This window comes from Prionailurus viverrinus, chromosome A3 (genome assembly GCF_022837055.1).
Source record: "Prionailurus viverrinus isolate Anna chromosome A3, UM_Priviv_1.0, whole genome shotgun sequence".
Lineage (NCBI taxonomy): Eukaryota > Metazoa > Chordata > Mammalia > Carnivora > Felidae > Prionailurus > Prionailurus viverrinus.
The window spans coordinates 8,805,322-8,819,362 of record NC_062563.1 but is presented as its reverse complement, the minus strand read 5'-3'; the positions used below and the strand labels follow the sequence as shown (position 1 = coordinate 8,819,362).

The window sequence follows — 14,041 nt, the reverse complement described above, 5'->3', positions numbered from 1 at the left end:
ATCATGGGGCATTCTATCTGCCCAACCACCAAGGTTTCCACCGATTCTCCGGCCCCCACCACCCACACCACCTGCTGGCAGAATGTGACTGGCCATTTGATTTCTTTCAGGGCAGCTGGCGGACCTAATTATCTCCCCATTTACTACTACATGCCCCTGAGAATGGGACCCACGCTAACAGGGACCACTATAAAGATAGAGGTCTGTGTTCAAGGCCTTCTTTATGATGTCATTAAGACACCATAATGTGCTTTCGAGATTCCCGAAGGCTGTAGTATGCTAAGTGCTAGGTTTCCTTGTGTCCCATCGAAGTCCAACCATTCTAAATACTCCAGAGGAACTAACAGCTTGTTCTCACATCCATCATGTAATCAGAAAAAGAACCAGGGCACTGGTTTGGGGAGGATCATCTGGTCAAACTTATCTTGGGTCTCACACTCGAGTTCTGACTAGCCAGCCATCAAGTTACAGTGAAAGAAGGCAGCGGCTGAAACCAAAGACCACTTTTGTGAATGATCATGTTTCTCTAAGACTAATTCACGTTCCCATCACTCGGCTGCTGAAGACGCAGGGGTTCTTTTAACTGTCTTCCAGCAGGAGAGTCCTTTATTCAAACCAAATCTTACTAAACGGATATGCCAAGTCTCTGGTTTAAGCGCAGATGGGCAAGGCTTGAAGCACACGGGTGGGATCTCTCTGCCTTAGATATAATGTCCACGGGGCCTCAAGACACAATGTGTCAGTGACAGCTTCTGTCTCCTATAAAAGCCATTAATTAGGACATTGAAAACCTGAGCAGTGGGGCGCCTGGGTGGCGCAGTCGGTTAAGCGTCCGACTTCAGCCAGGTCAAGATCTCGTGGTCCGTGAGTTCGAGCCCCGCGTCAGGCTCTGGGCTGATGGCTCAGAGCCTGGAGCCTGTTTCCGATTCTGTGTCTCCCTCTCTCTCTGCTCCTCCCCTGTTCATGCTCTATCTCTCTCTGTCCCAAAAATAAATAAACGTTGAAAAAAAAATTTAAAAAAAAAAAAAAAAAGAAAACCTGAGCAGCAAGATTCCTTTAAAGCATCTTTGGTGCTTTCGCGTTCCCTCTATTTTGAGCACAAATGGACTTAGTTCCTGAGCTGACCGTTAACGAACACTAGTCCCCCCAGACATGGGAGGAGAGGGTACCAGGTAGCCCCAAACTCTCAGTACTCACCAAACTCTCTCAGTACCCTTGCTCTGGCTGATCATCATTCCCAGTGCCTTTCGTGACCCTAGAAAACCATCTGGAATAAATGCATGAGGGCTGGGTCCTGAAGGAAGGGGAAGTCTGTTGTATCGAAGGATACCTTGTTTTTGTAGATGAGATCAGGTTGGCCGGAAGAATGGAGCGAAGCCCAGGGTCTCTCAACCCTGAGCTCACGGGACACGAGGACCACACAATGACTTGCTGGGGGGGGGGGGGGGGGGGGGGGGCGTGCTGGGCACGGGAGGACACTCGGCGGCATCCCTGGCCTCTACCCACCGGGACGCCAGCAGCACAACACGAACGCAGTTGTGACACCCAAAAAGACCTCTAGACACTACCAGGTTCCGCTGGGGGCAAAACTGCCCCAGTTAAGATAATGTGCGTCGCTTGTTAGCCAGATATTTAAAAAAAAAAAAAAAAAAAAAAAAAAATCACACAGTTTTCAGAACAGGAAGAAAGCTTGAGAAAAATCAAAGCCCTGAGAGGTTAGGTGAACTTACAACGAGGAGGGTACCAGAGGAGCCTGGACCCAAACCCGGCTCTCCGACCCCGACCTGCCAGCGCTGTCTGGGGCTCGAGGCGGAGGAAGGACAGCACGCAACGGAGCGCCTCACTTACCCAAATGGAGCCCTTCCGGAAGTCCGTCCTCAGACCCATCTTCAGAACCGCCTTCTCGATCGACGGCTCCATTCTCATCCAGGGCGGTGGTTAGGTCCGGAGAACACGTCCTAGGCTGCCTTCCGTCCACGGACATGGTTGGCGATTCGGCGTCGGCCCTCCGATCCTTCTTGTGGACCCTCGAGTGCAAGACCAGCTGGTGGTAGGTCCGGAAGGCTTTGCCACACTCCGAGCAGTGCGTCGGCTTCTCTTTGTTCCCGGACAGCTTTGGGTCGGCTTCCACGGAAGGCACTTCACCGCCAGAGGGTCTGGGCTTCTCCTTGTCCTGGGAGAGGCCCGCGCAGCCGCTTTTGCTGGGCTTGGGCTTTCCAGAACCTTCGGAATGGCTTTTTCCGGCGTTCCAAATTTCTCCGAGCTCTTCTTTTTCGGAACACGAATCATCGTTGTCGGTGCTGCCCTCCTGCCCCGGCTGCTCCTTCACTTCTCGGCAGACGGCGACTTTTCCTTTGGTGGCCAGCTGCCAGGCCTGATAGGTGGTGAACGGATCGAGCTGAGGTATCCATTTGGTGGGCTTCTTCCCGGTCTCGGGGTGCGATTTGGGCCTCAAGTTCAAGAACTGCAGGAACTCTTCCCCCGGAGCTGGCATCCCCCCCTGCGGAGAGTCTGTCTGTGTGCCTCCGCTGCCGGAAGCAGTGTCTTTGGTGTGCATCTTCCTGTGATCGATCAGACTTTCCTTATTTGGAAACAGGAAGCCACAAACCATGCAGATTTTGTAAGGAGAGGAGATGCTCTCGGCCACGTGCTCCTGAACCACCTCGTTGATGGTGGCGGGGCTCTCGGCGCCCGGCTGCAGTTTGCTCTTGGCCCCCGCTTTGCCGGTGTGTGTCCGCATGTGGTTCTTAAGGAACCAGGGCTCCTTGAACCTCCGTCCGCACACATGACAGCCGTAAGTGAAGGAGTCCTTATGCTTCTTCATGTGGATCTCGACGTCGAAAGCGACTCTGAACGTCTGCCCGCACACTTCACAGCTGAACTCTTCGTTTTCTTTGCAGTTCTTGTCCTTTGGAGGCTCCGTTCTCACCTGAGTCTTGTCCAGAGGACTCAGGTACTCCGCTTCCACACGCAAAACGGCCGGCTCGCAAAGGATAGGCCGATGTTGCATCAGGACATGTTTATTAAGGTCTTCTGAATGCGTGAAGGTCTGATTGCAGAACATGCAGTCCAAGGGCATATATCCTTCGATCTGGATTATATTTTTCTCTTGCGTAGCTCGGAAAGGAACGGCGGTGGTCCCTTTTATGGACACGGCATCATCTATCTCCATCTGGGTACCAAGAGAATTGCCAATAACTTCTGGTCCATCCATATACACCAGCAGGGACTGAGTGGGCATGTTTCCTGGCACTTTAGGATTGTATACAAAATAAGAATCCGGTGGAGGGATTTCTGGAACTGGAATAAGGCCACTTGTAAGACTTGTCACTCACGCCCCCAGCAGCCCTGGACTTAAAACGAGAACGAGTATTGGTTACAAAAGTTCAAAAGCAAAGTATATATTCCCGTAGCTTCTTATCTTCAAAAGTCTTAGGAAGCTCGGTGGCAGAGCCAACCACTGGTTCTTTGCACAAACAAGGCAGACAGACTCCCCAGCGCTTTGATTCAAATATGAGTCAGCACGGAGCGTTCATTCTCTTTGTCTCCATTGAGTGAGTGATTCAATTGAGCAAGAAGTCAATCCCAGCAACCTGGAGACCAGGGATTTCCAAAACCTAGAGGGGGAAAAACAAAAACCAAAAACCACAGAAATGGTTAGCTGGCTGCGGCCAGAGGGAAGAGAAGCCCGGTGTGGACGACGCACAGCTGGTCCGCTCGTGGCAGAAGAGGTGCCTCGCTCGTCCACTCGGCTTTCGACTAACATCGCGCATCCTGTTAAACGTGCCCGTTAATTAAATCGTTAGCATTTTACCCAATCAGGACACTTACCAAATCGCTGGATTTTCATCCAGGGAAGAAACTGAAAACGTGGTGCTCTAATGATTGAAGTCTAAACTTTAAGATTCAGGACAGAAACGGTTAAATTCAGCTGAATGCAGTTTAAATGCCACTGCAATGCAATATGTGTCCTTACAAAGAGCCCCTGCAAATCTAGAGAGGATACCAACTGTGAAGAATGCCAAGTAAGGCCCTCTCTAAATGAAACGTTTAAAGCCCGAACTTCAAACTGTCTTCTATACAGTCCAGAGACACAAATGCCGAACAGCACCCTCGAAGATCACACACGCACAGGCCAACAACACACACGAGAACAGGAACCTTTCCTAAAATCCACATTCAAAAACTACAGAACACCTCAGAATGAGGCTCATCGTGGCCAAGGGGAACCTGAATCATTTTGGTTCACAGGATATTCTAGCCCTCAACCCACGGCCCAAATCCCAGCTGCTTTTTCAGAAGGCAGAAACTGCCTTCAACAAAGTCAGGGTAGGGCTCCCTTGTGCACACAACAAACAAGGAAACACACGCACCAGGCTACTCGGTGAGGGTACACTTGAAAATCCTCCACACGGCAGGGTCAACATGGCTCAGTCTTTCATCAGAAAACGGGTCCTCCCACTTTTAACCCACCCTTCCCATTATGCACTGGCCAGGTGAAAAATGCATGATTACTTTATGTGGCTCTGCAGGCTCAGATTTAGAAGCCAATTTTCATTCTTGGAGAAGAATTAACCTCCAAACCCAACACCCTCCCCTCCACCTTTCTGGCAAGCACAGAATTGTTTCTAAATAGACTCAGCTACTTAACCTGAAGTCTGTTAATTCCACCCAACAGAACAAAAAGACTTGCAAACTACTCCCACCACCTTGACTTGACTTTCCTTCTCTCCACTTCCTCAAAGAGCAAGGGCCTCTAGGCTCAGAGAAGACAAGGAAACATTTCTTCCCCTTCTTTATACTCATAATAGAAGAAAATTCTCATGCTCTTTGCTATCTTTAGTTTTGAATACACTAGATCTTTAACATGAAGCTTTTCTAAATAAGGCTGCAGATCAAAGATTAGGGAAAAGAAAGAAGGTACTGAAGTGTTTTATCTTAATTTCTGAGTCCTTTGTTGTGATCACAATGGAGGATAAAACTCTTGGGCTGGCTACCAGCTTGGTGGGCTTTAACAGAACACTCCAAAGGCCCGAGTTCTAGTTCTGGCTAAGTCACAACCTTAAAGTTGTCACCACCACCTACCTACCTCACCTTCATCTACCTACTGCAGGCGGTTAAATTACAGGATCACCCTTAAGAGTTCCCAATGTCTAGGGTTCCAGGGGCAGAGCTACATGTATGGATAGACAGACACCAAAGAATATTTGATGCTTTCCCAATCAAGATATTAAGTGATATTTGAAAAACGTAACTGATAATTTAGGGTTCTATGTAGTCTGTATTTACTGAATGCCGGTGTACCAGGTAATATTTTAACTGAAGAAATAACAGTACATACTCTAGACAAGCAGTTATCAAACTGACAACACTGTCTTCACTGGCAACATCTAGATGAAAAACAGAGAAACAACTCAGTGAGTCCTACACAAACGACACAGATTAATTTCAATTTGAATAGAGGCTGTCCTCTATTTGAGGTCCTTTCTATTTGGGGGTTGCAAACTAGCTTTTTTAAAATGAAAGAGTGGCAATGGCAATCAGTACTTTTTTTAATGTCCTAATTTGCCAAAATCAAAGTTAGTCCTCTATGTTGGACCTGTGTGTGTGTGTGTGTGTGTGTGTGTGTGTGTGTACGTATGTCAGAAATTGTACTACTCTCTGATATTTTAAGTTTGGGGGAACTCCAGTTTCCTACAAATAATCTTTCCCCAAAAGACACCACTCCTAAACTCAACCTCTGAATTAGAAACATGGTGTGGGTACATAACATCCCTATTATTTCCAATCCAGGGTAATGGCGTGACCAGAAGGAAATGCCTCAGTTTAGTTTCAATTTTTATCTCTGAAATGTTCAAATATCTGGGTTAAAGAAGTCATCATCAGCTTCTAACACAAGACCCAGAGGATCAGTAAAGGAGGCACAGTGCAAAAAGGAAAAAAAAAAAGTAGGAGCGGAACAGAGGCCTGGAGATGAGGGGAAGGACGTCCTAGGCCCCCCAGCTCCAGGAGTCTCCTACGAGGGTCAGATGGGGAAGGAGAACCTCCCAGGCAAAACCTGAAGCACTTCCTCCTCAAGGGAAGCTTCTGGCACAGATTGTGATGGCCATCGACTGTGCCCAACTGTCCTAAGCACTAGACTCCCGGTGAGTCATGGCAATCCTTACTACTCAGCCAACATCTGCAAACCCTGGGCCACCTGTTTGAAGAGCCCAGGAGCAGAGACCCCGTCGACCTTGTTCACCATGATGTCCCCATGCCTAGAAGGGGTCCCTGGCATGGGGTCGGGCCCTCAATAAACCCCTGGTGAATAAATTAACAAACACTAACATCATCAGTACAGGTATACAATCAGTAATGCACATCTCTGGCCACAGTCGCCAGTCTGAACTGATCTGATATTAAAATTAACCCGAATGTTCATGAGAACTTCTTTCAACACGGCTCTCCGTGGCTGCCATCTAATTTACCATCCTCTGCAGCTTCAAGGGTGTAATAATAAAAAAACAAGAATCCTAATTAATCCTACCATGAAGTTGACCAGCATAGGCAAAACCTTATCACTCAGATTTTAAACTACGCTCCTTACTGACCCACCAAAACAGACGTGCAGGACAAGCTAGGCAAATCTGACAACAAATGCCTCGGACTCTTGACTTAAGACACCGTTTGCAGACTAAACACTTCCTTAAACTATAAACCAATTACCTGTATCACTTAAAACCAATCTGCTAAACAAAACCCCCAATCTTTAACAGTGACTGCAATAATACTTGAATAATAACAAAACTTACCAAAAAATACACATTCTAATCTAATTACTGTTAATAACAACCATTCCAGTCGAGTGAAGTGCACACCCACACACAGCCTTTCTAGAGCCTCGTTCTCCAGGTGGAGCAACACAGAAGCCACGGCAGGCACACCAAGGCACTGCCGGCCCAGGAAGTTGTCTGTCTTCACAAAGAACTGGAGGAGGAAGGAGGGGGAGGATCTTAATCCGACCCCTAGAATCTAAATGCTTTTAGTTTGCAGAGAAGCTGAGTGTTCAGAACATACTAGGCTTCCTGAAAGGCAGTCTGCAAAACTGTTTGTCAGTGTTTAAAAAAACGTTCTTAAACCTTTACTCAGGGAGACCATACACTTAACCTTCAGCTATACACCCCCAAGGCACCCGAGGCAAGAGGTTATCCGGCATAACCTCGTATTCCGCAAGAGTCCTGGTGATTACTTTATACTGTGATTAGATACTTTAAAAAAAATTTACAACAACATAATCTTTGAAAAACAGTAGGAACCATATTGCTTAGAAGTGCCTAAAATAGCAGTCTAATGCTCTTTAGGCCATTTCTGTTTTTTGTTTGTTTGTTTTGTTTTAAAGCAGATGCTCCATGGGGAGTAAAGCTCGGGAGATTCTGCCACTATCTATAGATTTTGAAATTAGCAAATATTACACATTATACAATGCTTAATGAAAAAAATACAATAATCTGTGCTTAAGCACAACAAATTAGAAGGAAATGCCACCTTGCTGACAATTGCTGTGACTTGGGAAGAGTCCTTCATGTACAAACGTACTCACACTGTTAACCTTTACAGACAGCATGCCTCCACCTTAGCTAAACAGGTTATCTTACATTTTTTGATATGGAATATTTATTACCCTATGATGGAGCAAGAGGAATTCAAAGTCCTCAAAAACTGTCAAAGACACACAATTCTGTTTATAACGAAGTAATATGCAGTATTCCTGCAATTCTGCTTTTTCCCTCCGAGTCACTGAAGTGTCCAAATATATGATCATTAAAATATTTCACCCAAACAAACTGCTAGTCTCTGGCCTGTTTCATTTGTATCCTGTAAAGGGCGAAATTATCTCCAAGATCTGGTCAGGAAACTTAACAGTTTTTCTGTAAACGTTCCTTCTGTACGTTACACATAGAAGAGTTTTTTCCTTAATCCGACAAGTGAGGAGAACTGCACATAGTCACGCCACAGCGACAGTCCAAACCTGTAACTTTAAATCCTTCAACACTATTTCAAGGAAATCACCAAGGTCACACCCATGAGCTGAATGGTCAACCCAACTTTCCTAATATAGCTGTGAAAAGATGTTTAAAAGTTCAGTGAAAAGATTAAAATATTCAAAAGGTTATATTCAGCATCACAATCTAAAACTAGTCAAAAGCAAATGGCTTAAAAATAAAAAAGCCATTGGCCGGTTCCAAGGCAAAGCCTGGGAAGATCCTACGGCCATCTCATTTTCCTGAAACTGTAATAAGGGCCCAGTTCTAAATACAATTAGAGACCAGAATACTATAAAAATATACGATCATATTCGTCCATTTGAGTGTCAGGATTAAAAACTCTGCCTGATTCATTCCAAATCAATTAAAGTCAGTTAAAGGATCTCAACGTGAACTTGAAGCCACATAACTAGTTTTAGTTTCGGTATTATCAATATTAACAGATCCTGCGGTCTGTAAACTGGCTTTGACAAATCCCATCCTGATGGGAAAAAGAGAACTACAAGGGAAATGGATAAAACAAGAATTTTAATGCAGCCATCAGCTGAAGCCTTGCGATCTGTGAGATTCCATTCCTGCCACTTCACCAGTAGTACACCTTAACTACTTTTGGAAAGATGTTAGACAGAACTGCACCAAAAAGAGAGATTTCAATTAAAAAAAAAAAAAAAAGCCAACCTATCTTTACCTATATTCTCTCGCTCCCCACAAAGGAAACGCTTGTGTATCTGCACACACAGATAACTGCATATATAGGTATGGAAGGAACTAGAACCCTAACCCTACAACGCTACCCCACACACCTACACCACTTTTTCCACAAGGCCAAATGGTGAGTGCTCTTGATTATACCCAATTTAACGAACCAGATTAAATATAAACACGGGCACGGCCTTTTAAGGCAGGCGCTCTTTCTTTAGCCAACATTTAAAGATTCCCCTCCCTATCTCTGTTGAGTAAATACTAAGGTTGTAGGTCTGGCTCTTTTAAGTCACCTGTTTGCTTTCAAAATTCAGGGAAAAGCTCTCCTTTCAATTAATACGTATATAATCACTGTTCCTTAGATTTGTATGCTGGACTGGAAAAAAAAAAATTAGCCACCGATTTTAAAAAAACCCAAAACACACGGCTTCTGGTGTAAATGAACTGTGTTGAAGTCACCCCGATGGACACAGGTAGGAGAAAAAACAAACAAACAAACAAACAAGCAGTTCTCCTAATGGGATTCGAGAACAAAACAGATGTGGACTCTAGCTCCGGTCCACAGAACCATAGTTTAAATTCAAAACGTTTCCTGACAACGCTGGCAACTAATGAACAACGATACACAAGACACAAACGAATCCATTAAAAAACTGGCATCTGACTCCGGGTAACAGAAGCTCTTCAGCCCGAATTGAAGGAATGCGGAGGTCAAAAACAACTTAGGTAAAGCTTCGGAACAAAAGCCCAGGAATTCAAACCAATTCTCTCATTTAACTTCCCCGGCTGTCTTTTCAGGTTTAGTAATTTTATTTCTCAACGTGATCATAAAATTACCAAACTGGCCCCTGATTTCCAGTAACTCAGTTATGTAGTTAGCCTGGGCAGGAAGTAATGGGATGTTAAGAACAGTCAGTCAACAAATGTTCAAATGTGAAGTCGTTTAATGAACATTCCAATGTTAAGCATAAAGGGGCGGTCTGTGGCGGCAGCTGGCTGCTGGGGGGGGGGGGGGGGGGGGAGCCCCAGCATTTATTTGGAAGCCAGCTCTAAACAAGAGTTGAGCTTCCTCGTCCTGAACGGCAGATTTTAGAGAAGGACGGTGGTCGCACTTCCTCAAAGTCAGACTTCCAGCTGCCCTCGTGGTCTCCATTCAAAATCCTCTGCCCCACACACCACTACCAATTTGCCTAACTGTGTTATCGGTCGGAGAGGAATCGCCCAGATCGCCTCCCTTCCTAACAGCCAACACTTCAAGAACTTTCTGCTGCCCCCAAAAGGAGGCCATTCGGTTAGGACGATCAAGCTTTCCCTCTCCCGAATTTCAGAAATTTCCTGCTGTCTTTGTGTAATTCATTCTCTCTTCCACGTGCATTTTAATCTGGTTAACACCCCTCCCCCCCCCCCCCAAATCTGGAGGTGAGATGTACAAATCGAGACTCTTCCAGCCTCCTTTAGTTTACAGGCTGTAACTAAACCTTTCCCTACTTGGAGCATTTAATATGATTAGGATTTCTTTCATTTCAGCTCAGTAGCTATTCTGTAAACACCTTCCAGGTTTTTACTTGTAACACCTCAGTAACTCTTTGAAAACTATTAGGTGTATTCCAGATGTAGTCGTTTAAATTAAAATCTCCTTGCACTTACTTTATTCTAGCGGAATACTCATCAGCTTATACATCAGCTTATACAACGGTCTCAGGTTTCTCGTTCCTACTGTACAATTCTAAACCTTGAAAATATATAGCCATTGTTCGGGACCTTGGCTTCAACTTCCCAATTCATTTACTAAACAAACTGCCAGGGGGTTACACTGAAATAGGAAATTAGCAATGAGCCATTTAAAGTAAGTCATCCCCAGCAACCTCAAAAAAACTCACACACAGGCCATCCTGGCATGTGTGGGATGGGACAATGTGAACATTGAAAGACAATGAAATGGTCTTTGAGCAAATGGAAACACAGCTTCACGTGAAACATAAAAAAGGGTCCAGATCATGCACAGTCCTAAAAGAGTCAGATCAAAGTATCTTTTTTTTTTTTTAAATCAAGTAGTAGATAGTAGGCAGTCAAGAGTCATTAAAACTACTCAAAAGTTCTTATCAACCAATATCATTTTTGTGACAACAGGGAGAAAAGAATGTAATTTTATAAAGTGGGAAAACACATCTTTGGGGACCCCTGAGGCTCTAATCAAGCGTCTCGGAATTAAGAGTGCTCCAGGGTTGGGAAAAGGCAACCCTGCTGTGGCAAAAACATGCCATTTCATCATAAATGTTGTTAAAAGAGAGTAAAGTGATTATCTGAAATGAGGAGAGAGGGACTCCGTCGTTGCCAGGCCATTATATTCCTTAATGATTTCATCAGTTTGTAAGCGACTGGATGATGAAGTCTTATTTTCTGATTTCCTCTTTAAAGGTCCACTGGAAGGGAGACGGGCGGCTACTCCTCCCAGAAGTTCCACTGCCAAAAAATGGAGGCTTACAAAGAGAATGCAAATCAGCCTCCACCTTAAAGAGTAAAGGCAAACCCTAGCACTCCTCCGTCCTCTTCCCCTCTACTACCTGGGGGGGGGGGGGGGGGGGGGGATATCAAGCTGTTATCTAAATAGATTCTTCAGGGTGAAGGGGGAAAGTATTTTCTACAAATTTTATCAACGTGGTGTATTAGTTCCTTTTTTTGATTAGGAAGTGAAAGGGAAGGATATGAACCCCAGACCACTGCTAAACTTCGATCTTAACAAGTTATTAAAAAACAGCAAAGGTCACACTGCCAAGCGTTGGAAGGTGCTGTGAAGATAAAAGGTTGGAACCAAGTTGGACACTAAGGAAAAGTGTGTCCTTCGCCTGGAGAAGTCATAATCCTCCCCCACTTCCTCCCCCAGCACGCAAACCAACGTGGAGCCGACAAGGAGGAGGCTTCCTCTTCTTCACGCTAAATAATTAACATTCCAAGCAATCAGATTATTAACCCTATTCGAACAAACAAGCCAAATAAATGGTGTGCCTTGTGGCTACTGACAAGAGGATTTTTAAGTAAGTCACACTGCCTCTTGAATTTAAGACCTTCTATAACTGATTAAAAATGGAAGCAATTTGGGGCGGTGGGAGGGGTTTTTCACTAGAACACCAGGATCAAACGCACACACACTAATACGAGTCTTTGGGATACTGAACAAAACAGTATCTAAAATAAACAGGACTTCTCAGAAAAAGTCATCTACCATTAAAGGACACACCTTAAAAGTTCCTAGACACATTAACTAAGCAAGCACAAACCAGTGGTTTGACTGCTATATTTTTCAGACAAAAAGCAATTAGGTTATTACTCCGCACTTGCCCCTCCAGACACGACAGGCCTTTTTAGAAACGCTAGATTATTCACTCAAAGTGTTATAAAATTTAGTATTTTAAGTCTTAGCTGATATCAACCAGGGCATCCATTGGGGGGGGGGGGCAGGGGAGGGGGGGCGTACAGTAACAGAACATTTCTAAATGTACTTCTTAACATATACAAAAGAGAAGGTGCAAGGCCTCCCAAGACCCCTACCTAGTCGCCAGGCCTGGCCGGCAGCTGTTGCTACCCTGCCTTTTCTTTTGTTGGGCTTAATCTCATGTCAACTCATTCAACCAACTCAAAAGCGATGAAGACATAATTGAATCAACCTGAACTAAATCAGACCTAGGCTTCTTAAAACATACAGCTTAATGGTTCCAAATGATCTAGAAAGCGAGGAAACCAGCTAGTATGTAGCATGTAGTAGTCAATACCACAGGACCCCAAACTGGCCCAAGGACCACTGCAACAGCCCTGCATTTAATACACGTTTAGGAATGTTCAAGCCAGCGCTTCAAGCCCTATAGGCTGATTCAGAAAGATAAACTGAGGCTCAAGGAATTTCAAAGAGGAACACAGCAAAGCCTTAAACTCCAAAGCGACTATTCTTTTCTTGGGGAAACAAAAAAAGAGAAAAAATAAAGTTTCTGCTACTCCCTGTGTAAGCAGGCCACTGGGGTCCCAGAAGTGGCCACTGGTGGCTCTTTCCTGTTCCTGTAACTAAACCTTTAGGAAAAGTCCCCGCCTGCCCACCCCACCCCACCTCCATCCCACCCGCCCAAGAATGCTACTTCCCGTCCTCGGTGGCCCTTCCCTGAATCCCAAAATGCGGGTTCCAACCCGGGACCTGGACGTCTGTCCCGATCCCCGGGGCGCAGGTACCGGCCTGCAGGTCTGGCCCCCATCCGGGCAGGACCGCTCAGGCCGCCCCAAATCCGGCCTCCAGGGGCCCCCAGGAGCGCCCTTGTCTCCCCTCCCCATCCCGTGCAGCTCGCATTTGGGGCCAAAGCTAGAGAGAAGAGGGCTCTACATCTGAAACTGCGCGGTTTCGCCACTCAGCGCCTCCTGGCAGAAACTTCCCTTTTAAAAAAAAAAGAAAGAAAGAAAGAAAGAAACACTTATAGGCGAACATTTCAATCCTTCCTGCCCTTTAGAGTTACTAGTTCTGCTTCCAGCTGGCTTTGGGACTCCAAGTAGAATTAAGTTATAAAGAGATTCTTTAAGCGTTTAAGGGCTATTTAAAAAGTTTCAAAAAATCTTTAAAATTAAAGAGAAAAAAAAAAAAAAAAACACCTTATCACACACATCCAGGAATCGCAGCCCGTGCACCGCCTACTCAGGGATGGGCAGGAGACCGGGAATCCCGGGGCCGGATTTGGGGGCGCCCGGGGGCTCGTTGGGGTGTGCGTCGGGGTCTGCGGCGACGCCAAGCCCCTCCCTCGGCCCCTGTAGACGCGCCCTCCGCCCGGCCCGTGTGGACGGTCCCGGCCATTGTTTGCGGGGGACGCCTGTTAGGACGCATTGTTTTGGCTGTTCCCAAGTTGCCCCGGCCCCCCCTCGGGGCCATCGCGGGGGGCTCTGCGCCGGCCCCCTCACCTCCGCCCGCCCCCCACCGCCAAGCCGGCAAACCCGGAGAGCCGCCCGGCGGAGCCACCCAACTTTTCCGGAACAGCCCCCCACCCACCCACGCACGCACGCAGCCCCCGGCTCTCTCCGGCCGGCCCCCCGGCCCGGGCCGGAGAAGGGGGGACTCCCCCGCCCCCAAGCCCTCCCGTCAGTCCCCGAGAGTGAGTGTGATGGTAAAACACTGTACACACCGGGGGCTCGCCCGGCACCTCCTCACTGCCGGGATCGCTCCGTAGCCGGGTGGGGAGGGGGCGCCCTAGAGGAGCGGAACAGAGAGCAGGAGCGGGGGCCGGGCCGGGCGGGGCGGGGGTCATCCGGGGAGGGGGGCGAGCTAACGAGCACGGGAGACT

The 14,041-nt window shown here is 46.6% G+C and overlaps 1 protein-coding gene across 7 annotated transcripts in view; it reads right to left on the bottom strand.

Moving 5' to 3' along the window:
• Window positions 1–14,041, bottom strand: part of ZNF217 (zinc finger protein 217) — a 38,756-nt gene that overhangs the window by 10,081 nt on the left and 14,634 nt on the right. For 4 of the 7 annotated variants that reach the window (XM_047852060.1, XM_047852059.1, XM_047852062.1 and 1 more), the window contains one exon: window positions 1,849–3,617. In XM_047852060.1, the coding sequence (XP_047708016.1) occupies window positions 1,849–3,241 (1,393 nt within the window). In that variant the 5' untranslated portion in view covers window positions 3,242–3,617. Of the gene's footprint in view, window positions 1–1,848; window positions 3,618–3,831; window positions 10,124–13,358; window positions 13,563–13,882; window positions 13,906–14,041 lie in introns of those variants that run through there. The other 3 variants (XM_047852066.1, XM_047852064.1, XM_047852063.1) reach the window with 3 other exon arrangements.